The following is a 26,338-nucleotide window of genomic DNA, read 5'->3' on the forward strand; positions in this document are numbered from 1 at the left end:
AACAACCCTAAAACCTGTTGTTAGATGAATGGCATTCAATTGGTAGAGGCCCCTCAATGGACGTCTATGGCACTCAAAGGGTTAAAAAAGATCATTTAGTGGTACAGGAGGAGGAAATGTGCCATTTGTGTTTGGAATTTTGTGTGTGTGTGTACTCCGACACCCCCCTGTTTTTTTTCCTCCCGCCTCTTCCTTGATTAGAAAGAAGAGAGACACGACAAGACCGTGGTCAAAGTCGCCGCTTGGTTGGGACGCCTTGCCTTTGCCAGTCGGATGTGTTGCCGGGTAGGTTAGGATTTTGACTTGATCTTATTTTTGCTTTTCTTTTTTGTTTGTTTGTGACGCCCAACCATGTCGCCGACACCGCCACTACTGCGACGACAACGACTATCACTACTACTAGTACCACTACAGATACTACTAGTACTGCTGCCAACTTCACTGCAACTACAGGTAAGATGCCAAGAAAAGTGGGTTCAAGTTTAAGGTGGATTTTTGTGTTGAAAAAGTTGTTTTGTTTTTTAGAAAATTGATTTTAGTTTGTTTTTGGGGGAAAATATTTGTCATTTGAAATTGATTTTTAATCATATTTTTATAAATGTATATGACTTGTTTTGTTTTTTAGAAACTTGCTTTTTGAGTTTGTTTTATCAGGGAAATATTTTACATTTGAGATTTATTTTTAATAATATTTATCAATATATATGACTTGAAAAATGTATTTAATTAAGGTTCTTTTAAAAAAAATAGTGGAAAATTGGTTCTTTGATTTGAATGATCTAAAAATTGTTTCTTTTAGGATTAAAATATAAAAAATGTCATATTTGACCCATGTTATATTTTTCAATTGTTTAGAAATTCCATTTGAATGATATATTAAATTTCAATTCATAGTTAAAAATACTAATTCAGATTTTTGAGATACCTTTTTTATGGATTATTATGATTGTTTTTAAATCAAATTTTTTTAAAGATGAAAAAAAATGGTTGATAGGTAAAGTATTTCTTTGCATGAAATATACTAATGTTTTATTTTTTTATTTCTTGGGTGTCAACATCAGCCGACGTCGGCGTCGGGCCGCTGCGACGTCCAGCAATGGCTGGCCGCCGACACGGCGTGCACGTCGTGCGCCGCCGTGAGCGGCAGCCTGTGTCCGCGGGGGTTCTCCAACAGGGGCGTGGGCAACTGCACCTACATGCTGGAGCTGGGCGGCCAGACGCTGGGGCTGTCCGGCTGCCGCCGACTCTGCTCCAAGAACACGCTGGTGCCCCGCTGTTGCCCGCAACACTGGGGGCCGCTTTGCCTGCGTGAGTACCGTCGTCCTAACTCAAAAAGATTCATTTAACCCAAGGGTGTCACACTCGGGTTGGTTCGCGGGCCACGTTAACGTCAACTCGTGTGGGCCAGACCATTTTAGATATAATATATATATATATTTTAATAAATGGATTAAAAGAACTGGATTAAAAGCCCTGAATATTCCGTTTTACTATAGATCTAGAACAATGTTTATTTGTGCTTTTTTTATATATATTTTTTTAGATTTTACAAAATGATTTTTGTACTAAAAACACTGAAAAAATGGATTGAAAAATGACAATTATTAATTTAAAAATCAGGAAATTTAATATACATATATACTCTTCATTTTAAATTGATCCTAAAACAGAAAGTCGGCACTCATCATTTACCTGGGCCACACAAAATCATGCGGCGGGCCACATTTGAACCCTGGGCCGCCACTTTGACACATGGGATAAAGCGTAGACTCCATATTCATTGGAATCCTAATTCAAAGGTTATAATTGTTGTTGTTTTTTTTCGATTTGATCAAACAGCTGTTAGTATTCTGAGAAAAGGGTACTTTTTTTTAGATAATTGGACAAAACATGGACTTTTAAATCCATAACTCAAACCGCTTCATTTCAGTGAATGTTCAAGAAAAGGTTAGCTTTTAGCTCATTGGAAACAGCATCAACTCATTATTCAAATCCAACACACCTGAATCTAAATAATCAACATCGTTATCAAGCTGATTGACATCTGCTTGACTTTGACTTCTTTAATAAGGAACTGCACCTATTAATGGACATATTTATATTCATGTTAATGAACATTTATGTGTAAAATATGTAAGATTGTAGTCCAGGGCACATTTGACCGGCAACTCTTAAGTCAAAGCGCTTCAATTTGGCAAACTATGTCGTTGCTGAACAAATAATTTATTATTATTTTTCTTTTTTGTGGCTTTAGCATGTCCAAGCTGGTCGGGGAAGACATGCAACTTCCGCGGCAGCTGCCTGGACGGCGACCTGGGCAACGGGACCTGCGTCTGCGAGGTCGGTCGGTCACTATCTCCATTTGGCTTCTCGCCCCGCCAACGCCAATTTTTTCCTCCTAACCTTCGCCATCCAACATCAGGAAGGCTTCAGCGGTTTCGCCTGCCAGTCGTGCAGCCGGGAAAAGACGTACGGCGCCGACTGCGATAAAGGTGACGTGACGCCGCCGATGACGCCACGGTGGGCCGGCTTTTAATTCCCTCTGGTGGCTACAGTGTGCGACTGCGAGCACGGCGACTGCGACCAGGGGCCCGATGGTAGTGGACGTTGCTACTGCCAGCCGCCCTACCAGGGAAAAAGATGTGACCAAGGTGACAAGGCGTTTTTTATTTAGACAAATGTTGTGATCCATTTGAAAAAAATGGCCCTGAAAAACTGAATATTGTAGGTTTATTTATTTTTCAATTGTGGAACATGCATTTGGATTTTTTTTACACAAAATAGGTTAAAAAATTCCCCCTTGGTGATTACTAATTGTGAAAAACCTTACTTAAGATTTTTTTTCATTTTGCTTATATAATAAGGAAAAAAACTATATATTGCAAGAATAATGACTGTTAATTTTTACGTCTCATTTGGATTAGAAAGCCAAATGATGATTTTTTTAAATTCTTGAGACAAATTTTTTGGATGAATTATAAAATTGGACCCCCCCAAAAAATATATATACATTTATTTCAATCAAGTAAATATTGTTTATATCCATTTTTCCATTGCAAAATTAGCATATTTACTTTTTTTGTGTTTAGTAAATGGAAAACAAATCATTTTTTAAAGAATGATTTGACTAAAAAAAATTAATAATGTTTAATTTGATATATTTTGTATAGTGTATACTTCTATTCAGTAAAATACAAAAATTTCTATAAAAATGTCCTGCACATTAAGAAAAAAAATACATTACAACAATAATATAAAAAAATCTGAATGTTTCATCATTAATTTTTTGGGTGAAATGAATGTCTTTAGTATTATTTTTATTATGATTTTTTTAATTTTATTTAGTGAGCAGCCGCTGCAACAAGTGCACCGCCAACACGTATTGCGACGGCGAAGGCGACGCCGCCACGTGCCAATGTCTGCCCGGATACCGCAAGTCGCCTCAAAACAAATGCTCCAGTAAGTTGCCAATTTTATAACAAATTTATCATAAATATCACATGAAAAAAAACCCCCGAGTGCCTCCAATCAAATGAAATCAATTCTTTAGAAATGTCTTCTTCTTCTTTTGCCGGCAGAGGCGTGCGCGTCCAGCAGCTGCGACGTCAACGCTCACTGCTCCTCGCAGGGGTCAAAGGTCAGCTGCGCCTGCAAGGCCGACTACGAGGGCGACGGCCGCGTCTGCGTGCCCCGCAACCCCTGCGCCTTCCATAATGGCGGCTGCCCCCTCAACTCCACCGTCTGCGTCTTCAAGGGAGCTAACAAGGTAGCCGCCAAAATGCTAAAATGTTAAATTAAATGCCATAAAATTGGGTCATTGATTGTTTTGATTGGTCGCCAGGCGGCCTGCGAGTGCATGTCCGGCATGAGTCGAGTGGAGGGCGCCGGCGAATTGCACTGCCGTCTGATTTCCGCCTGCAAGCCCGACACCTGCCACTCGTCGGCCGTCTGTCAAACGGCATTGGACGGCAAAGCCAGGTGGGTTCCGCCTTTGAATGGTAACAAAAAAAATGGAAATTCTGACCTATAAAATGCAGAATTTCAATGGCCACTTTGGTAAAAATGTTGATGTGGAATTTCCATGTGGAAATGTGGCAATTTATAGCCAATTTGCCGTGTTTATCTTTTTTTTCAGGTGTGTTTGTCGTCCGGATGAAATCGGCGACGGGCGACGTTGCTTCGGGGCACTGTCCCAGCGTCTGTTGGACCTCAACCGCGATGGAGCCTTCAGAGAAACCCTAGGTGGCGCCATCGACTTCTTCGGTAAGAACTTGATGGAACACTCGCTGTTGCCCCTCCCACTTCCTTTTCAAAGCGATGGGATGTCAAGCTAACGAAAAAAAATGATGAACGTCAATGCATTGACTTTGATAGGAACGTCGCCCCTACCAAGATGGCCACGGTAAGTGACACAAAAGGTCTTTTCATACTTCTCCCATCTATTGAAATGAATTTATTGCTGGTTGATGTCCAAACCAATTGAAGTCAAAGGGTTGGCAGCGGATGAACGGATATTTGATGGTTCATTCCATGTCTTTGGCGGCAAACGCATTGACTTTGATAGGAACGTTGCCCCTACCAAGATGGCCGCCAGACATTTTAGTAAGGGTCACGGAAGGTCTTTTTATGCAGCTTCTTCCATTGATTGAAAAGTGTCCAAAACTTTATGAAGCGGGACGGTCGGCAGCGAATGAAGGTTCATTTTTCTGCTGCCAAACCTCTCCTTTTAAATGGATTGGACATCAATGGCAGAAATGGGGAGAAATAAGCCCAATGTCAATGCATTGCCCTTACCAACATGGCCGCCACAAAAACTCTGGTCAGTCTTTTTCTGTCAATTAAAATGAGTTTTTCGTTAGTAGACTATTTGAAATGGGCGGTTTGATCCCTAGCTGCCGTACCTTCCACTATACGGATAGATTGGACGCCTGAGATAACCACTCAAATGATTTTTTTTGTATTATTTGTTCTGTTCTGTGTTCTAGTCAAAGGTTGCTTGTCGCTGCTGAGCCACGTCGGAGCCCTGACCATTTTCGTCCCCCAGCTCCGACGGCCTCTCGACGTACGTCCGCCCGACCGCCCGCCATCGCCGGGTGACTTTTTAACGCCCGCCCAACGGTGACATTCCCTCGCCCTACTTGCCCCGCCCACTTCCGCAGTCGGTGAACGTGGAGAAGATGTGTCGCGACCACATGATCCTGGGTCAGCACCTGATGCGGGACATGATCAATGGCCCGGACTTGGACCTGTACGGCGGTTCCAAAATGAGGTTCAAAGGCGACAAGGTAGCCGCCGCCGCCATTTTCTAGATTTATTCTTAAAAACGTCTCTAAATAAAATGATTTCATGAATCATTTTATGTAAAAACATTGTGATAAAAACACGGATTTTCAATCCCCATCATTTTGATGTCCGTTTCCTTTAACTGTACTTTTATTTTGGTAGGGCTTCATTTTACTGCGCGATCCCAAGCGCCTTTACAGCGTGGTGAAGTTCGACCTACCGGCGGCCAACGGCGTCATCCACATCATCGACGCGCCCATCAAGAGCGCCGCGTCCGCCCCCGCGCTCGCCCCCGCCGCCCCCACTCCCCTTTCGGTAAGGAAAATTGAAAAAAGACCTCCGTCGCCGTTTAATTAGGAGACTATGAAAAAAAAACTGAAAATTTTTGGACATTTCTGGGGTTTACAAACATCTCGTTTCATGTCAAACTAACTTGATAATTGGATAGTTGTGAAGGAGTTATTTAATAAGGATAAGTGATGATAAACTAACTTTTTTTTTGTTTTGTAGCAGTTTTCAGGAATGGACATTGGCCAAGTGGTGAGAAGGGAATCCATGTTCAATCGCTTCTTGTCTCTCGCTGATGTGAGTAAGCCAAATACATTTACCAATTTTACTGATTTTTGAACTAAAAACACAGAAAAATGTTTTAAATAATTACAATTATTGATTTAAAAGGGGGAAAATCCGGAAATGTAATATATATCTATACTCTTCATTTGGATTTGATCCTAAAACAAAAAGTGCACTCATCATTTACCTTCCTGGGCCGCACAAAATGATGCGGCGGGCCAGATTTGGCCCCCGGGCCGCCACTTTGACACCTGACATGGCTTGAAATGGTGATTTTGTATTATTGTTCCTAAAATAGCTACTTTACATTATAAATCTCTTCAGATGAGCAATAATGTGTACTACGCATGACATTGTGGTGGGATTACAGACGAGTTATGATCATATATGATCCAACTCAATGCAAAAATGATTTATTTTATTAATTTTTTTTGCAGAACTGCGGCGCCACGCTCCCCCTAAACGGACCGGGCCCTCTCACCGTCTTCATCCCCAGCAACCAAGCAATTGACGACGCCCGAGACGGGAGCATCCTCTACATGCTCAACTTCGTACGTTTCTTATTCTTCTGTTTATTATTATTATTAGTATTTATTTATTATAATTTTTTTTTTCTCCAGGCCAAACATAAACTTCAAGAACTTCTGCGACACCACATATACACCAAAGCCAGCGTAAGATCTCCCTTTCACCAACAAAAGTTGATCTTCCAAAGAAAAACATTCATTTTCTGAAGCGCTTATCCTCACAAGGATCGTGGGGGGTGCTGGAGGCTATCCTACACACTGCCAGGACCCTTTTTGAGATCAAACCTTCTTTTTTTGTCGCGGGGCAGCTCACGTTGGACGACCTGACGTCCCTCAACCGCATCGAGACGACGGCCAATCAGATGCTGAAGATCTCGATGTCGTTCGAGGTGAGCCGCTCGCCGCCCGGCTGAGCCTCCCTCGTCTTTATTTTTATTATTTTTTTGTTTGTTCCCCCAGGGCGACATCGTTCTGGGCGACAATAGCGTGCGGATACTGACGTCTAACCTCCGTGCGCTCAACGGCGTGATTCACGTGGTGGACGGCCTGCTGTACCCGGCCACCATCTTGCCCATCATGCCGCACCGATGCGACGTGATCACCAGCAAAATCATAACGGTGAGAGGGCTTTTAAACATATGCCATTTGTTTTGTTTTATCAGATGCCGACCCTTCTACTTCAAATCAATTGGATGCCTTTGCTAAACCAAACTGGCTATTTAAAAAATACATTGAAAAATACAGATAAAAAAATAGAACATTCTAAATTTTAAAAATTAAATAAGAGTAAACATGAATATCCTTTCAGATTAAAATATTTCAATATTATTAAAAATAATTTAGGAGAAAATATTAAAAAAATAAAATGTATGTTTTAATTTTAATCAATTATGAAAATATTTATTTTAGTAGTTTTACCTTAAATAATAATCATCAATAATATTATAATAATATGATGCTACTTTTTGACCATTTTTTTCTCTTTTTCTTATTTGGGATTTCGCATTTTTAGTTATATTTTATTTTGAAATTCACTTGACACACACTTTTTTCCATCTTTTATCTAGTATTTTCCTATCTTTAGTTGTATTTTACAATGATTTTCTCTTCAATTTTCATGTACTTTTGTATTCCCCATATTTATTTTTGTAATCATACAAGTTGTGCAAAAGTTACCACCCCCCCAAAAAAAAGAAAAATACCAATCTTACCCTTTTTTTGTTCTTTTCAGGGTCCATGTGTCCACTGCAGTTTCCTGTACGGGACATCGTGTCCCGTTGGCAGTGCCGAGCTGGTGAAAATCGTCCTCTTTTTTTTCCCCATCCCTAACTTTCCCTCCTTAATAAGTTATGCCTTTTCAGCAAAATCACATGATCGGCTGCGAGTACACGCCCCTTTTGCACTTGAGGTCAAGCCAAGGATGCGCCAAGTACTGCAACGCCACCTCGCGGGTGAGTGACACCGTCTTGACGGGGTTCTGTCATATTTTGTTAGCCATTTTGCGCTCATTTTTTGCTTCATTTATCAAGAAAAGCTCCAAAAATAACTCGATTAGGACTATTAAAATTAGTATCCAAAATTCATGTGACTTGTTTATAGTAAAACACTGTTGTGAAAAAAAACGTGAAAAATATTTTTGCTGCAACTTATAGTCCTGAAAATGCGGTCTGAGGGTCGCAGATATAAAAAAAAACAATTTGACAAAGTGATAGAAATTGATCTGGGAAAAAGCTCCGCTAGCAAAATGTGACAGAATGTCGGCTGGCTGAAAATGGATGGGATGTCGGGGGCTTAATAATGTGGCGCCGTGTCTTGTTTTTATGGCGGCAGACGCCAGAGTGCTGCAAAGGTTTCTACGGGCCCGACTGCAAGCCGTGCATTGGCGGCTTCCAGAATCCCTGTTATAACAAAGGAACGGTAAAAAAAATGATTTTAAATATTTTATATCATTAGATTAGATAACTATTCATCCCGTATTCGAGAAATGTCATTGTCACAGTAGCAAGATGTATTTTTTTTATATTTCTATATTTTCTATAATTTATATTTTTATATTTTCTGTAATTTATATTTTTATATTTTCTATAATTTATATTTTTATATTTTATATATTTTATATTTGTATATTATATTAAATATATTTTTTTATATATTTCATGTTTTTTTCTCCCAATCGAAGTGCTGCTTTTTGTCATTGTCACAGTAGCAAGATGTCTTTTTTTATACTTTGATATTATACATTCTATATTAAATATATTTTCATACATCGCAGTGCTGCTTTTTCAGTGCTAATTTTTCATGCATTTATTTTGACAGTTGATTTATGTTTGTATTAGTAATAATTACTAACTGTTTTTTTCTGACTTTTAGTCAGTATATTTTTATTATTTTATTATTTCTTTATTTTAACTTTTTATAAAAATATTTTTTCTCATTGTCTACATTGTTTTGATCGTTGATTCTTCTTAATTTTGTTTTTATTTCTGAATTCTTTCCTATTTTTTGGAGCAACTATTTGTAATGCCGCATGTTTTACAGTGCGCGGACGGCATGAGCGGCGACGGGCAATGCGACTGCCAGGCGGCCTTCGAGGGCGTGGCCTGCCACATCTGCTCGGACCCTTCCAAACACGGCGAGCGTTGCGACGAAGGTGAGGCCCGACCTCCGCTTTCCCGCCACCGGGCGTTCATCCACCCACGCACACACGCGCCTCCCGCAGAGTGCCGCTGCATCCACGGCGAATGCGACAACCGTCCGGGCAGCGGCGGCGCCTGTCGCGCCGGCTCGTGTCAAGAAGGCTTCACCGGCGAGCGTTGCGATAAAACCACCACGCCGTGCGACTCGGACGGACAGAACCGACACTGCCACATCCATGCCTACTGCACGCACAATGGACTACGTAGCACGTGAGACTCCTCCCCCAACCGGACCGCCTGGGCGGTCTTTAACTTTTTCCGGTGCAGGTGCGCCTGTCGGGATGGCTACGAGGGCGACGGTCTCTCCTGCGACGCCATCAACCGATGTCTGCAGAGCAACAGAGGAGGCTGTCATGACAATGTAAGACAAGTTTTTACTCCATGGGGTTCCTAAATTAGCAATCTTTTGACATGACTCAATTTTAAATGAGTAACAAAACCTACACATCTGGAAAGTCCTCCCCGAGGCCTTTAATTGGATATGTTACTCCATGGGGTTTGTTTCTGATGAAACCTGACACAATTTCTTACTCGATGGGGTTTGCTACTGATAAAAATGGTACTTTCGGTCAGCTTCTTGTGATTTTTTGACATGACTCATTGTTACAGGCGCAACAAAATCTACACATCTGGAAAGTCCTCCCCGAGGCCTTTAATTTGATATGTTACTCCATGGGGTTTGTTTCTGATGAAATCTGACACAATATCTTACTCCATGGGGTTTGCTACTGATAAAAATTGTACTTTCAGCCAGCTCCTAAAATTGCGATCTTATGACATGACTCAATGTTAAATGAACAACAAAATCTGCACATGTGGAAAGTCCTCACCAAGGCCTTTAATAGGACATGTTACTCCATGGGGTTTATTTCTGATGAAATCTGACTTTTTTTTCACTATTCCGATTTTAAATTGGTAACATGGACAAACGGTAACGCCTCTAATTTCAACAATTATTTTCCCGTCTAGGCCGAGTGCGTGTACGTGTCGCCGGGCAACGTGTCATGCGTGTGCGTGGAAGGCTGGATGGGCGACGGGCAAGTCTGCGTGGAAATCAACCTCTGCCAGTCGGTCGACCGGGGGGGCTGCGGCCAAAACGCAGACTGCAACCACATCGGACCCGGACAGGTCAGAAATGGTGGCGTTTGTTTTTTGTCATTTTCAAACTGTGTTATTTCCACACATACCTGACGTGAGTGTGTCCACAGCGTGAGTGTGTGTGTAAAAAAGGATACATGGGCGACGGCATCAAGTGTGACCTGCTTAACCCTTGCCTCACCAGTAACGGAGGCTGCCATGAAATGGTAAGAAGCAGGCAAGCAGTATAACAAGTTTAAAAAAATGTTTTCAACTTTTTCTTATTTTGTTTAAATGAGAGGAAATGTGTTTGTATATGTGAAAAGTCCTTGGCCATGACATTGTCGTCCATTTGCAGGCAAAATGTGTGCAGACGGACGACGGCAATCGTACGTGCACGTGTCCCGACGGCTACGCGGGAGACGGAATCCTCTGCTACGGCACCCTGATGGAGGTCCGAACGTCACCACCCACCCGTCCGTCCGTTGGAGTGCCCTGACCGTCAGTGTGTTTGTCCGTGCAGGAGCTGGACATGAACCCTCAGTTAGGCGGCCTCTTCTACATGATCCACGTGCGTGAGCGCCACCGCCGTTGTCGTTTTACTACTGGAAACGGCGTCTAATGTGCGTGTGACGGCGCGCTGGTTCTGGCAGAGGTACAAAGAGGCGGCCCAGGACTTGAGCGCCAACCTGACCGTGCTGGTCCCCAACCGAGCGGCCATCAGTAACATGAGCCACGAGGAAAGAACCTTCTGGTACTCCAGACACCGCCTTCCGCATCTTCTGAGGTGAGCCCACAGAAGAACAAGAATGACACAAAAGTAACATTGAGACCTAAACGCATCTCTAAAAAAAATCCTTCGAATCACTTTGATCATCACAAAATAGAAAATCCCCCTGTCGCAAGATGGCCGACAATCACTCCCACGTCTAAAGCCTCATGTGTAGTGTATTGACTGAGTGCGCCTGCTTTTAGGTCTCACTTCCTGCCCAGCGTTTACTATCTGGAAGATCTGGAGGCCCTGATTGGCCGCAAGGTGACCACCCTCGACGCGGCCACCCAATGGGAGATCAGCAACAGCAGCAAGGTAGCCGCCAACTTTGCCCGTCTCCACTCCGCTTTTCGGGCTAAAACGTGTCCCGCGGACGGCAGGGCCTCAGCGTTGGCGGAGCGTCCATCTTGGCCCGTGACCTGCCCGCTGTCAACGGCTTACTCCACGTCATCGATAAGGTGAGCCTCCGGTTTGGGGGGAGGGGGCGGAGCTTTAACGTCAACTTGATTTCATGTGGGCCGGACCATTTTAGATATAATATTTAGATTTTTTCTTTTATATAAATGGATTAAAAGAACTGGATTAAAAGCCCTGGACATTCAGTTTTTTATAGATCTAAAACAATGGGGTTTTTTGTATATTTAAGAATATTTTTTATATTTTACAAAATGATTTTGAACTAAAAACACAGAAAAAAATGATTTAAAAATGACAATTATTGATTTCAAAAAGGGAAAATCAGGAATTTTTATATACATCTATACTCTTTATTTTAATTTGATCCTTAAACAGAAAGTCGGCACTCATCATTTATTTTCCCTGGCCGCACAAAATGATGCCGCGTCCCACATTTGGCCCCCGGGCCACCACTTTGACACCGTTGTCTACTCTGTCCAGGTCTTGCTTCCTGAGAAATCAACTCTGCCGCCCGAGCCGCCCGTCCTGGCCACCTACCTGGAATCGTCGCCCGATTTCAGTCTCTTCCGACAATACGCTCTGGTGGGTGATGCAAATAAGAGGCGGATTAAAGAGGGACACTTTCCTATTTTTTGGACTTTTGTTTTGGTAGACGTACAACCTTTCGGCGGCACTGGGCCAAGCGGACTTCACGCTTCTCCTACCCACCGACGACGCCATCCGGCGGTACCTGAGCGAGAGCAACACCACGCAGCTGGTAGCCCCGCCTCCTCCTCTGCCGCCACTGTCTCGCCGAGCCACCCGAGGCTGACACCGTAACGCACGCAGGACGCCGACCATTTCAAGTATCACTTGATTTTCAACGAGCTGCTATTCCGGGACCGCCTGTACGACGGGATGCTCAAGGACACCCTCTTGGGGGCCGACTACCAGATCCAGTTCCACATGGACGCCCAAAACCGGGTGAGAGAATAATTTGATGCCGGTTTTTCGACTTTAAAAACATGGAAATTTCAAAATCTTTATGTTACACATCCAAAAAAATCATCATTAAAGCCCAAAAATGCCCCAAATTATCTGAAAAAAAACACTTTATTTAATCCTATTTTTTTTTGGGTTCCTTCAGACGTTCGCCAACGACGTCCCGCTGGACGGCGCCTTCACGGAAACGCAACGAGGCGTGGTCACGCCCATCCCGCGCGTCCTCACCGTGCGGCGCAACAGGTGCAACCGCCAGATCACCGTGCACGTCAATGTAAGTGAAAAAGACGGTTTATTTTAATGGTAAATGACTGCATACTCACTTAATAGTGTTAAACATTCATGTTCATTGCCCCCTTCAAGATGGCCTCTGGTTGGCGGCCATGTTGGTGGGGGCAGCGTTCCCATTCAAATCCATTCAACAAAAATAAGAAAATAACAAATGGCAACCCTTAAATTGATACATTTGTCAGAAATGCATTGCAATAATGAATATTTACAAAGCACATTTGCCAGTTTACCCATTGTAAACTATGATAAATTGATCAATTCCAAGAGAAAAAAAAGCAGAAAAATAGCAAATGGCAACCCATCAATCTCGATAGATATTGAATGGGCCTCTTTCTTTTTTTCCTTAACCTTCTTTTATTATTCTGGATCAGGGCCGGTGTACGGATTGTAACGGACCCCCCCGCTGCCTGAACCGATACAGGCCGGTGAGTCCGTCGGAACAAATCCCAATCGTGAGGAATAGTGCTATTTTGGAAGAAAGTTGCCACTATTATCTTTTCCCTTTTTGACCCCCAGATGGAAATGAAGTTCCCCGAAAACATGAAGTCTAACTGCCGATACCGAAAGCGCGTGGGATCCCGCAGGAAATCCATGCCGGGCTGCGTCATCAAATGTCTGCAAACTGCCGTGGTGAGCTTTCCCTCCTGGGTTGCCATTGACAAAATATGCCTTTTTTCCCCATTTTAGTCTCTTTTTTTAGCCACAATTGACCCAAAAAGTACAATTTTCGTCCAAAGTCACCAACATCTGAAAGTGATTTGAACTCCTAGGGCAGCTATTCATCCATTCAATCATTTTCTGAACCGCTTGTCTTCACAAGGGTCGCGGGGGGTGCTGGAGCGTATCCCAACTAAATTTTGGCCCATAAGTGGGGGACACCCTGAATTTGTGGCCAGCCAATCACAGTTATTTATTATTCATTCATTCATTCATTTTCTGAACCGCTTGTCCTCACAAGGGTCGCGAGGGGTGCTAGAGCTTATCCCAATAAATTTTGGCCCTTAGGCGGGGATACCCTAAATTTGTGGCCAGCCAATCACAGTTATTTATTATTCATTAATTAATTTTCAGCCATTTTCTGAAGCCACTATATCTCAAAAGGCTCATTTTTCATTTTTTTGTGGTCCAAATTTAGTGGAATTTGAACGCTTTTAACCAGAAAGCGTCAATGTCATCATTATTTACACTGATAATTTGTCCTATTTATTTATTTTTTTATTGTATTTTTTTTTTCAGGCGCGGTCGTGTTGCCCGGGTTTCTACGGGCACGAGTGCTACAAGTGCCCCGGGGCGGTGGGCAGCTGGTGCTCCAATCACGGGACCTGCCAGGACGGCCTCCTGGGCAACGGCGAATGCCGCTGCTACGAGGGCTTTCACGGCACCGCCTGCGAGGACTGCGAGCCCGGACGCTACGGCGTCAACTGCACCTCCGGTCAGTCGCCCAGGAGCGCTTTCCGGCACCCTCCGGCTTACGATGCCCGCTCACCGCCTTTGCGTCTTTGCGACAGAGTGCTCGTGCGACCACGGCAAGTGCGAGGACGGTTTGGCGGGGAGCGGCAAGTGCCAGTGTCACAAAGGCTGGAAGGGAGCTTCCTGTTCCATCGGTAAAGGGGCCCTTGCGTTGTCGCCGTCATTGCCGCCGTCGCCGCCAGTCACATGACCTCACTTTATCTGCTCGTGGCGAATAGAAATCAAGGACGACGCCTGCGGAGGAGTGTGTGACTACAACGCCAAGTAGGTTTTATGCGGGTTGTGTGTGTGTTTTTGTGTCTAATCCATTTATAGCGTCTATTCATTTGGATTTGAGAAATTTACAATTTCATGTATTTATTATTGTTAAGATCAGCCCAGATTTTAAAGGCAAATTGCCAATTTTTGTTTTGTTTCAAATGTGTTTAAAACAAATGATCCGTCCTCTTTTCACTGATTAGCCAATGATGTGAGTGCTAGCAAAAAAACAAGGTTAATGCCCGTTGTTGTTGTTGTTGTTTTTGCAGTTGCATCACGGGGCCACAGGGGAGCGCCGCTGCTTGCGTCTGCGTGGCCGGATACGAAGGCAACGGCACTTCCTGCAGAGGTGACAAAAACAGGCTTCTTCTTCTTCTGCACTTACTGTCCAATTGGATGCTACTAGCTTAAATGGATCAATTTAACAAATCAATATTTTATATTTAAAAAATATATATATCTTATATTAATACATGCACACACCACTCCAAATTGCCCGTTGATATGAGTGTTGTGTGTGTATGCTTGTTAGTCAACGTGCCCTGCGATTGGCTCTCCCCAAAAGCTCCGGCACCCCCGCGACCCTTGCGAGAATAAGCGAAACGGAAAATAGAATAAAATACCTAAAAGTGCTCGACGAGGCCTTTAATTTGATATATTACTTCATGTTTTTTTTCTCCATTACCCATTTTATCTACGTCTTGCGTAGCCGCCATGTTGGTAAGGGCACATCTATACAAAATGAGCCTCACACGGTCATTTCTCATTCAAATTTCATTGTTTTTTTTCTGGCCTTTTCACAATTTAGAAGTGGACCTGTGCAACCTATCCAACGGCGGGTGCTCGCCCCACGCCACCTGCGCCAAAGTGTCGGCGGGCGTGCGCACCTGCAGCTGCAACAAAGGCTACACCGGCGACGGCGTGGTCTGCCTGGGTAATGCCGGTGATTGGTCGCCGTGGGGCGACGTCGGACGCCTTTTTAACTTGGGTGCCCTTTCGCAGAGGTTGACGGCTGTCTGGTCAACAACGGGGGCTGCCACAAGTCGGCCGATTGCATCCGAACTGGACCTGACACTGTATGTTGCATTTTTGTTTTGTTTTTTGGGAGGTGGCAGCTAGCCAGGCTAAAGACTCCATTGATGTGTTTGTGTGTGTGTGTGTGTGTTCAGGTGGCGTGCAGTTGTCAGGTGGGCTTCCAAGGAAACGGAAGAATCTGTTTTGCCAGCAACCCTTGCAGAACCGTACGTGTTTCGCCCCATTTGTGTACATTTGCCATTTTTAGAAATTATCCATTAAAGTTAAATTAATTCATCATTAAAAATAGTAATGCATGTTAAGATAGACTTACAATCTAGATGGCTGAAGCAAGTAAGATAGAAAAAAAATATGAAATAAATAATGAAAAATATTGAAAACATTTATAAACCGTCATAAATACAATAAAAATATATGGTAAAATACAAGTAAATATTGAAAAATTAATTAAGTAAATATAGAAATTTATAAAAACACATTTTAATATCTAACAAAAATACAAGTAAATGTTGACATAATTTTAGAAAAAAATACAACATAAATAATAATAAATAATAAGAGATATCATCAAAATTGCTAAGTGAAATCTGCCCCTCCTCCATCCAGAAAAATGGCGGCTGCGGCAAGTACGCTCGCTGCGAATATTTGGGGAGGGGCCAGAGGAACTGCACCTGCCTCCGAGGCCACGTGGGCGACGGACTGGAATGCCGCGGGAACACCAACGCCGTAAGATGCATAACCCCGCCCCAATGGCCTCTTCCCCAGCCAATCACATTCTCTCTTTCTTCGGCTTCCCTCAGGAAGTGTTCCGAAACCCAGAGAACGCCCTGTTTCGCTACATACTCACGGTAAGTCGAGAATTTTTAAAATAAATGTCATCCAATCGGACTCATTTCGCTTTTTTGGCAGAAATCGGACGCTCGGAGTCTTTACGGCGACGGGCCGTTTACCGCCTTCGTTCCCGTGGATAACAACGACTCGTATTCTGAGGTTGCGGAACGCCCCGCTAGAGAATTTGCTCAAATTTTTTATTTTTTTGGGGGATTTTTTAAAAATTATTTAAAAAAATTTTTCTTGCAGGTCAACGATTGGAAGACATCGGGTCGCCTGGACGATTTGGTGCGTTACCACATCGTCTCCTGCGAGAAGTTGACTTGGAATGACCTGCAAAGCACACAGAAGGCCGTCTCCACGTCAGGATACCCCCTCACGTTCAATCTGCGCCAGGTTTCTTCCACAAACTATTTTTTCTCTCAAAAAGTCCTGATTGATGCCTTTAACTTGACATGGAGTTTGTGAAAAATATTTTTTTTACTTCAGACAAGCTCTTAAAACATCAAAGATGTATTTTTAGACGATTATAGAAGCATAGAATTTTGCATTGGTGAAATAATAATATATCTGGAAAGTCCTTGCCAAAACCTTTAATTTGATACGTGACTCTATGGGGTTTGTTACTGAGCAAACTTAAGCGTACTTAAACCAGTATTTTGTCTAATATTGACATCACACAATATAAAATTAGCAATATAATACTATGTGTAGAAAGTACTTGCCAAGGCCTTTAAATTGACACGTTACTCTATGGGGTTTGTTACTGAGCAAAACTTACATTATTTAACCAGTGTTTTTGTTCAATTCCGACATCATACAATATAAAAGTACCAATATAATTCTATATGTAGAAAGTACTTGCCAGGGCCTTTAATTTGACACGTTACTCGATGGGGTTTGTTACTGGCAGTTTCTTTTTGGTCTTTTTGATGATAGTTTTTAATTATCAATCTAATGCCTTACATTGAATGTACTAGCCAGGGCTTTTAATTTGAGCCTACTTTAACTCGATGGGGTTTGTTTTGTGTCAGGGCTCAGTGTGGGTCAACAACGCCTCCCAGATCGTGAAGAGCGACTACATCACGTCCAACGGCGTCATCCACCACCTCAGCAACATGCTGACGCCTTACAAGCTGGAGAGCAAAGAACGCCTCCCCAAGGTGGCGCTACTCTCACAAATACTATTCCCGCGTGCTGACGTTCTTGACTACCCACCGACAATTGTTTGTGCTATCTCCGGTCCAGATGAACTTCAGCACGGCCGCCCAATTTTACGGCTACGGGCGCTTCTACCAACTGGTGGAGGTAAGTAAAGCCTGCGGTCCGTCCTGGTGCTTTTTTCTCATTTGCCGGTCGGTCACCAGAGCTCCGGCGTGCTCCCGCTGCTGCTTTCGCCCGTCCACCGACCGTTCACCGCCTTCCTGCCCAGCGACCGGGCTATGGACGCACTGTCCCCCGAACGGCGGCGCTGGCTGGTGGATCCCGAACACCAAGAGGAGTTGGTGGCCACCGTCAAAGCGCATTTTATCCGCAGTGCCAGGGTGAGCGTTTGGATCCCCCCGAAAAGGGCCGGCGTGATGGCAAGACCCCGTTTGTGTGCAGGTCCTGGCCGTCAGTCAGCCCACCAAGTACTCGTCCTTCCGGACCCTGCACGGATCTAGAATCAAGTACAGTTGTGACAAGAACCTGGTGGTGAGGACCCCATTAGAAGGCTGTCACACGGGTGGATTTAAAACTGTTTATACGTACATATATATATACTGTATTTTCACGTCTATACGGCGCATCGCATTTAAAGGCGCAGTGTCAGTAATGAGTGCTATTTCTGTATTTTAAACACAGGACGCACGTTTTTTTTAGACGCAACTGGGAGAGGCTCATCTTGACTGAGTTGGCCATTTTTTGTTTTGTTTACAAATTTAAACCTTAAAAAACACATTTAGATATGTTTTAAGGTTGGAAAAAATTATATATTATTTTTTTGCTGAATATTTAATATATGCAAAAAAAACTTTTTTTCCTCTCAAAAGAATGGAAATAAAACTCAAAATAATGGTTTATTTGTGTGAAAGACAATTTTGAAGGGCATTTTGTCGTCTGGCATTGGCAGGGCGACATATTGATCAACGAAAACGCGGCCAAGGTGGTGGACCGCTACATGAGCTTCGAGGAGGGCGTGGCCTACGGCATCGACCAGCTGCTGGAACCGCCCGGATTAGGGGCGCACTGCGACAGCGTGGAGAACAGGACCACCTATGTCACTACTCAAATCTCTTAATACGTATTACCATTTTCATCCCATAATATTCAGACTTTTCTCCCTTTGTTCACAGGGGCGCTGCGGCCGCTGCCTGTTTCCGCCGTCGTGCCCCCTCCGCCACCAGGACACGGTAGGGTCGGCACGCACGGGGGTGCCGAAACACACGGCACACAAACCAAAATTGGCAAAATGAGAGGACATTTTGTTTGTTTTGATGTTATTGGTTTACACAATGCTATGTTTTGTCCATCGAGTCATGGGGTTACAATGTTCTGCGCCCGTTTTTGGTTTCCAGGGCCGCGTGGAAAGCTGCTCCAGGGCCCGGAACAAGTACTCGCTAGGCTACATGCACTGGGCCACCGATCTGGACGACAACCCCTTCGCTTCGTTGGGTCGCCTCCGAAGCTTCGGCTGCAGGCGCGTGTGCCGCCACCCCAACTGGGTCCAGAAATGTTGCAAGAACCACTACGGCAGAGACTGCCAGGGTCAGTGCATTGGCTTTGATAGGAATTTTGCCTCTACCAAGATGGCCACCAGTGCGCAAAATGTCGTCCTACTTTTAATGGATTGATTGGCAGATAATGAGTATTCTCGGTTGAAGAATCTTTAACAAAAAAGACAATCAGTACTTGGTCTTCAATTTTAGTGCATTGGCTTTGATGGGAATTTTGCCTCTACCAACATGGCCGCCAGTGCGCAAAATGTTGTCCTACTTCTAATGGATTGATTGGCAGATAACGAGTATTCTCGGTTGAAGAATCTTTAACAAAAAAACAGTCAGTACTTGGTCTTCAATTTTAGTGCATTGGCTTTGATGGGAATTTTGCCTCTACCAACATGGCTTCAGGGCGGCCATGTTAGTAGAGGCGACTTTTTTTTTCTTCATGCTTCCGCCCTCAGTTTATCACTGGTAGACGTGTCATCTATTTGAAGTGAGTGGGTGGTTGGTCATCAATGAATGTTTGTTCATTGGCTGCCAACTCTCCCTGTTTCAAAAGGATTGGGCGTCTAATGTCATCAATGGCAGACTATGAGTTACTGACCAAACCAATTTTTTTTTGGACACCCAGTGTGCCCGGGTGGCATAGAGTCCCCATGCGGCGGCGACAATGGCAAATGCGACGACGGCTTGAGCGGGACGGGGAAGTGCAATTGCCTCAGCGGCTTCCAAGGGAAGGCGTGCGAGATGTGCGTGCCGGGACGCTACGGCGCCAACTGCACAGGTGGGTTGCCGCCACGCCGTCTTCTTGAGCTACGATAGCGCTATTTTGTGACCTATCTCAAGGCTGTTTATCTGACATGTTACCGTTTGTTGCTGATCAAATTTGACATTTTTGATACATGTCTACGTCGGATTCCAGCGTGCGACTGTGGCAAGCAGGGACGCTGCGACGAGGGAATGGACGGCACGGGCCGCTGCGTGTGCACGCCGGGCTGGAAAGGCGAGCGTTGCCAGATCGATTTGGGTGAGCGCCGAGGACCCCCGCCCAATGGGTTCCATTTTGCGGCGCCCCTAGTCAACCAGCATGTCCTTTTTGTCAGGTTCCATCCCCGAGGAGTGCCATCCGTGTCACCGGCAGGCAGATTGTTTGCCCGGCGTGGGTTGTCAGTGCAAAGCCGGTTTTCAGGGAAACGGGACCTTCTGCATGCCCGAGCCACGTGAGTGCCCACTTGCCCAAAGTCCTATCGACCTTCCATTTCAAGACCGTAGACCTGGTGCTAGTCTGGACGTCATTGTAAAGGTACTCGGACGTTTGGTCGCCCGGACGTTTGGTCGACCGGACGTTTGGATTGCCTTATAGTCGTGAAAATACGGTATTTGTGAAATGGAATTATATGATAGAGAGCTCAGCTTAGTTTAGCTTAGCTTAGCTTAGCTTAGCTTAGCTTATCTTATCTTATCTTAGCTTAGCTTAGTTTAGTAAGAGCCACCGGCACCCTTTTTTGACCGTTTTTGAGCATCCTTTGATTGGGCAACGTCCCGCAGCTGCCGATCTGTGCGCCGAGTACAACGGCAACTGTCACCAGGAAGCCGACTGCCGGCAGACGGGACTGCGGGTCAACTGCACCTGTCGCAGTGGTTACCAAGGCGACGGCTACGCCTGCGACGCCGTCAACAGGTCAGGCGTGGGCTTTGGCGTGGGGGGAAACGAGGCCACCGCCCACTTTCCCCAATGATGGATGTTGTTTTGCAGGTGCGTGGAGGAGGAAAACGGCGGCTGCAGCGATTTTGCTAAATGCAAGTTCACCGGCCCGGTGGGTAGCCAAGACAAAAAAATACCTGGCAAATGTCAAATCCTGTTCTAAGCCAAAAATGAACATTTTATCAAAAACAAACCCTACAGAGTAGCATGTCGAATTAACAGATTTGCTAATGGCCTTCCAGATATTTGACAAAATAGCGTCATAGAAGCTAAAAAGCTCTCGTAATAGCGCCAAAACGCACTTCATATCTGGTCTTCTGGTCTTTTTGCGGTCTAGAACGAACGCGAGTGCGAATGCCTGCCGGGCTACGTGGGCAACGGCGTCCAATGCCTGGAGCAAGTGGTGCCCCCCGTGGACCGCTGCCTGGAGGACAACGGCGGTTGCCACCCGGTGGCGTCCTGCAAGGACTTACACTACCACGGTAACGCCTAACGACGGAGCGCGTGGCCTCGGGCGGCGCTCGTCTGTTACCGCGGCAACAGACATTTGTCGCTCTTTATGCACCCTGACACCTTTGTCGCCGTGACAACAGACGCCACTCGCGTTACATCCCGACGACACGTTTGGTTACCAAGGTAATCTTCCGCTGCCATCAATATAACCTTTTCGCCGGATGGCGGTTACCACGGCAACGGACTCCCGAGTCTGTCAACGTGACGAGAAAATTGAGTTATCCGCTTAACTAAATTATATCATGATTTATTTAATTTTTTAACCCCGGTAATGCTTTACTGTGGTAACGTATCCGTTCTGTACGGGGGCCGTTACCTCGGCAACGCAACGTAACGGCGCAGAAGTACGAGTTACCGCGGTAACGTGCGGATGGAGGAGATAGCTCGTTGCCGTGGCGATATTTGACTGGTTGGCTGCCATCGTGCGGCTGTAAAAAATTCACCAACACTCCAAATAAGGAAACGACAATAATTCATGTAAATTGAACGTCCATTGCCGTTGTTGGGTAACGTTATGAATAGAGAATGCTACATGCTAGCATGCTATTGCTAACGTTTGACGACATACCGACGCGGTGGCCATCTTGGTTTGGGCAGCCTTCTCAGTAAATAGTGTCACATACACAGAATTTCTATCATTTCTATTAATTTTTTTTCCCCACCCAACAAAAACAAGTCCCGACGTGGCGGCCATCTTGATTTGGGCAGCCTTCTCAGTAAAAAGTGTCACGTACACAGAATTTGATTTTTTTTTCTCACCCAACAAAAAAACAAATGTTCCGACTGACACTCTTAACTGATTTTCACCAAATGCCATCCTGCCTTCTTTAACCGGATGGGTCATCTATCATTCTCACAGCCAACACGGCGGGAGTCTTCCATCTGCGCTCACCCGACGGCAAGTACAAGATGAACTTCAGCCAGGCGGACGCCGCCTGCCGGGCCGAGGGTGCCGCCCTGGCCGACCTCAAACAGCTGGGGGACGCGCAACAGGTACGCACGCCACGGTCGCCACGACGACGGCCGATTAACCCGCCTCTGGCCCACAGCTGGGGATGCACCTTTGCGTGGCCGGCTGGATGGACGGCGGCAAGGTGGGCTACCCCACCCGCTTCCCTAGCATGAAGTGTGGCGAAAACCACGTGGGCGTGGTCCTCTACAAGGACCCTGTGGACCGCAGCAGCCAGTATGACGCGTACTGCTACAGAATCGCAGGTCAACAAAAACACTTTGCCAAAACAATCAAGCTAGCTGCGTCACAAATGCTAATATGCTAATGGTAATAGACGCAACATGATTGCTAATAGCCACAACACAAAGAGATTGGATTCCAAAAAATGGCCTTGACGAGCAATCTCTAGCCATTTTGTTTATTTGATCGTCCTCTGAGGGTCGCTGGGGGTGCCGGATTAAGGAGTAAATGTGTGTTTAGACATTTTTAGGGCCGTCTATAATGCTAAGGATCATTCATTTTTCTGCATAGCTTATCCTAACAAGGGTGCTGAAGCCTATAACAGCCAAATATGGGCATCCTTGCCAACCAATGGCAGGGCACCATGAGACATACAACCAATCGGTTATATCATGTGTCAAAGTGGTGGCCCGGGGGCCAAATCTGGTCCGCCGCATCATTTTGTGTGGCCCGGGATAATAAATGATGGGCGCCGACTTTCTGTTTTAGGATCAAATTAAAATATATGAAATTTCCTGATTTTTTTTTCCACTTTTAAATCAGTAGGCGGACGAGAATGGGGATAACCGGCACTAAAATATGGTGGTTTCAGATGGTTAGCATGCAGGCTAGCTTCTCTCGTTAACAATGATACGGGAACCAAAAATCCTGCTTTTAGTTTCCAGTGATAAACGGTTCGATTTTCACTTGCTACGCTTGCTAGTCGAGTGTCGTAAATGTAAGACATTTGCCCTTGAGTAGGTTCAATGTAAACGAAGGCCATAAAAAGCTTTGCTCTTTCTCTGCGTCATCACGTGTTTTGGTGCCTTCACTTTCAACTGTAAAATCTGTAAAATCCCTTTCCTGACCCACTTTCAATTTCGTATGCAAAAGAAGATCCATGATTTTAAATGTATTTTTGTTTTGTTTTCCGTCTTCAGAGGTGTCGTGCGAGTGTCCCGACGGCTACGTCGGCGACGGCGCGTCCTGCAATGGCGTCCTGACCGACGTCTTGGCGTCCTACGGCAACTTTTCCATCTTTTACAAGGTCAGGCGTCGCTTGTCAAAACCGAAAACGGTCGCTTTAGCTTCTCCACGTCTTTTTTTTCAGTCCCTGTTGGAGTACGGCGGATTTTCCTCGCAGGGACAGGCCCTGGTAGATTTTTTGTCGCAAAGACAATCGGAAGTGACGCTGTTTGTCCCGCACGACGCCGGATTCAGTCCAGGCCAGGTCAGACTGTTTTTGCGGGCTAGCTTACAAGCTACATGCTAGTTAGCTTGCGGAAATCCACAAAATGAGCGCTAAAACCGCCATCGATTTATCCCCCAGGTCCTCTCGGGGCGAGACGTGGAATTTCACGTCTCTGCCAATCACGTCAGGCGACCGTTTAAGGAGCTCCGACACCAGGACGTAGTCCCGTCCCGGCTAGGTGTCAATCTGTCCGTTAGCCACGGCAACAACCAGGTAGGACGCAATCCGCGTGGTTTCATTTCGGGTAAATTACAACCCCTTCCCCTAACTTGTAGAGTGTGAAAATGGTAAACCAGCGCCTCCTGTTGGTGTGGGACATCCCGGCGGTCAACGGCATCATCCACGTCATCGAGTCGCCGCTTACGGCTCCGCCTCCTCCGGTCAGTCGACCGACTATTGGACAGCCGTTTTAAAATGGCTGCTTTTTCATCTGTTTTTTTTTTTTTTTTTTTAGGTTTCCACTCATGTTTTGCGAAACCACGTCCATTCCAGCAGCACCGTGTCGGCCATTTTGGTGTCGTTGCTGCTGGCGGGCGTGGCGGCGGGGGTGGGGTACTATGTCTTCAAACACAAGACGGATGCCTTCAGATTCCAGTACTTTAAAGTAAGAAACACGTCCAATTTTATTCATTCAAAAATTCTTTAGAAGCAAACAGATTTGCGACCTTTGACCTCTTGGCTCCAAAATGGAATCCTCTCTACATTTCGGATAAGAAAAATATCCTGCCACCATTTTTATTCTTTGTTTACCTTGAACACAAACACAATTCTGACCTCCCCCCAGCCCAAATGGATTGATTTCATTTCCCAAACAAGGCTTGCAAGTTTGATTATATTCTTGAGTTATCTTAAACAAACATATTAGTGACCTCTGAGCTTTAACCCCACAACCCCTGAACTGAATCCAGTCTTTGCTCCATATTCCATTTTGAATCTAAATCCTTTCTTCATTTTTCAGTCAACACAAATCCACAAATGTCCAAATATCCTTCAAGCTTGATAAATAATCTGAAATTATCTTGACCTCTGTGACCTTGGACCTCACACCCCAAAAATCAAACCACCCCTGTGTCACCCCCCCCCCCAATCATATCATGCATGTTTGATCATAATCCCATTTTTTCTTCTTCAATAACAGTACTGTTAATAATACCTCTGACCTTTGTGATCTTTGACCTTCACGACCCCAAAATGCAACCCCCTCCTCTTCGTTTCCTACTCCAAAAATATCTGGCAAACTCAATAACCCACCTTTTTTTTCACTTTCTATTCCTACAACCCACAAAAACAAACCCTACACCCCATCAACAAATTTTTTAACCCGCATAATAGCAAACAATCGAAAAAGTGTCACCACCCAAAAGGCACCAACAAAGCCAAATGAACAGCAAAAATTCAACAACAACACACACACACCAAATAACCAAGCCAAATTCCAACGGGGCGACTTAAAAATGAGGCGGTTGATGATTTTTTTTTTGTGTGTTCCCCTCCCCCCACCCATTCCACCGGCGTAACAGAACGACGACGAAGATAACGCGGCGGGCGGAGCTTCAAAACCGGCCCTGGTGTCCATCCCCAACCCGCTGTACAGCGGCTCCAGAGCCTTCGCCCAACCTTTTGGGGTCAGTTTGCACTTTGTCACCTTTTTTACAAACAGACAAACATGACCGATTTTTGATTGGCTGTCGACCCAACCAACACCCCCCCCCCCTTTCCGCTAATGATAAACTCATTAAAATTCATGGCACGAGCATGAAAAGACCTCCCAACATGGCCGACTTGATGCAACATTCCCATCAAAGTCATTGCCCTGGCATGAATGCATACTATTTGATGGCACGAGGTGTCCAATTTATTGGTTCTGGGAGGGATGGCATCTGATAAGAAAACCTTCATTGGCTGCCACTCTCCCGCTTTCAATGAATTGGTCGCCTAGTAGCGATAAAATCATTTCATTGGTTGGTAGAATCAAAAAAAGCCTTTCGTTAAATGAGCCGGAGGCGGCCATGTTGGTAGGGGCAACATTTTCGTCAAAGTTGGTGCATTAACATTCAAATTTATTTAGTTTTAATCATAAAATATAAATCGGAAAGACAATATTCCCCATTTGCCATTTATTTTTATTTAAAAAAAATGTTTTCCATAATGTCAAAATAGATGCTTTAAAACTGCCCAAAATCCCCAACAATTTTTATCTATTTTTATAAAACACATTTTTTATATATATAACTACAATAAACCCAAAATATCCTAAAGAACCAAATGGAAAAAAAATATCTGAACATATTACAGGAAAACAGTGAGGGGGCGGAGCCCGGTCAGGGGGTGGAGCCGGCAGAAACTGAGGAACCTCCCAAAATTCTGGACCTGGACCAGTAAAATCATGTTTGTTCGCAAATTCCAAAAATCGTGGTCTGTATACAACCCCCCCCCCCCCTCCCCCCCGACCCCTCCCAAAAAACAAAAAAAAACCCAAAACAACAAAAATCAATGCTCTTGAGCAACAGGAAGACAAAGTGATTGTCAATAAAATTTTGCACTAATCATTTTCAAACAAAAACGACAACGATGGCCATTCTTGTTTCTGGCTTTATTGAATGCAACTAAATTTTCAGAAGTGCTTGAAGCCTTTGTGAGAGCCATTTAAGGACGGCCCACAAGCCTCGTTACGTCAGCGCCCTCATTTACGTGACTCTGAGCTTTGTCGGACTCTCAGCGACGTCACGTCTGTTTTCGACGCAAAACGGCTTTTGGCCACCTGCCTAGATAGCCGCTTTAATT

At 44.7% G+C, this 26,338-nt stretch overlaps 1 protein-coding gene across 1 annotated transcript; it reads left to right on the forward strand.

Moving 5' to 3' along the window:
• Positions 1 to 220: 220 nt before the first annotated feature.
• On the forward strand, positions 221 to 26,281 carry stab1 (stabilin 1). The gene is made up of 69 exons (XM_077726915.1): positions 221 to 453; positions 1,062 to 1,308; positions 2,255 to 2,340; positions 2,423 to 2,492; positions 2,556 to 2,651; positions 3,346 to 3,459; positions 3,579 to 3,766; positions 3,842 to 3,978; positions 4,136 to 4,263; positions 4,986 to 5,062; positions 5,160 to 5,285; positions 5,446 to 5,577; positions 5,794 to 5,868; positions 6,294 to 6,407; positions 6,477 to 6,530; positions 6,692 to 6,772; positions 6,843 to 7,001; positions 7,615 to 7,677; positions 7,745 to 7,834; positions 8,214 to 8,300; positions 8,922 to 9,033; positions 9,103 to 9,289; positions 9,347 to 9,440; positions 10,049 to 10,207; positions 10,288 to 10,383; positions 10,515 to 10,610; positions 10,680 to 10,727; positions 10,810 to 10,943; positions 11,132 to 11,243; positions 11,309 to 11,386; positions 11,826 to 11,927; positions 11,998 to 12,102; positions 12,174 to 12,308; positions 12,472 to 12,600; positions 12,989 to 13,042; positions 13,134 to 13,247; positions 13,854 to 14,049; positions 14,126 to 14,221; positions 14,306 to 14,351; positions 14,615 to 14,694; positions 15,154 to 15,279; positions 15,348 to 15,421; positions 15,515 to 15,586; positions 15,987 to 16,106; positions 16,181 to 16,228; positions 16,290 to 16,370; positions 16,461 to 16,607; positions 17,246 to 17,374; positions 17,460 to 17,519; positions 17,579 to 17,755; positions 17,817 to 17,906; positions 18,325 to 18,471; positions 18,548 to 18,604; positions 18,770 to 18,959; positions 19,545 to 19,697; positions 19,836 to 19,940; positions 20,017 to 20,133; positions 20,462 to 20,594; positions 20,670 to 20,730; positions 20,956 to 21,100; positions 21,991 to 22,124; positions 22,181 to 22,346; positions 23,244 to 23,350; positions 23,414 to 23,533; positions 23,633 to 23,767; positions 23,830 to 23,934; positions 24,009 to 24,158; positions 25,075 to 25,179; positions 25,850 to 26,281. Exons 1-69 carry the CDS (start codon positions 352 to 354, stop codon positions 25,934 to 25,936), a joined length of 7,740 nt encoding a protein of 2,579 aa, XP_077583041.1. The 5' UTR covers positions 221 to 351; the 3' UTR covers positions 25,937 to 26,281.
• The last annotated feature ends 57 nt before the right edge of the window (positions 26,282 to 26,338 follow it).

Source organism: Stigmatopora nigra, chromosome 10 (genome assembly GCF_051989575.1).
Source record: "Stigmatopora nigra isolate UIUO_SnigA chromosome 10, RoL_Snig_1.1, whole genome shotgun sequence".
In the NCBI taxonomy this organism is placed as follows: Eukaryota; Metazoa; Chordata; class Actinopteri; order Syngnathiformes; family Syngnathidae; genus Stigmatopora; species Stigmatopora nigra.

Coding starts and splice junctions, on each gene's coding strand:
- stab1 (XM_077726915.1), top strand. CDS start 352: ATGTCGCCGACACCGCCACTACTGCGACGACAACGACTATCACTACTA. Junction 11,244..11,308: donor AGATCAGCAACAGCAGCAAG/GTAGCCGCCAAC, acceptor CGCGGACGGCAG/GGCCTCAGCGTTGGCGGAGC. Junction 17,520..17,578: donor GCTTCTACCAACTGGTGGAG/GTAAGTAAAGCC, acceptor GTCGGTCACCAG/AGCTCCGGCGTGCTCCCGCT.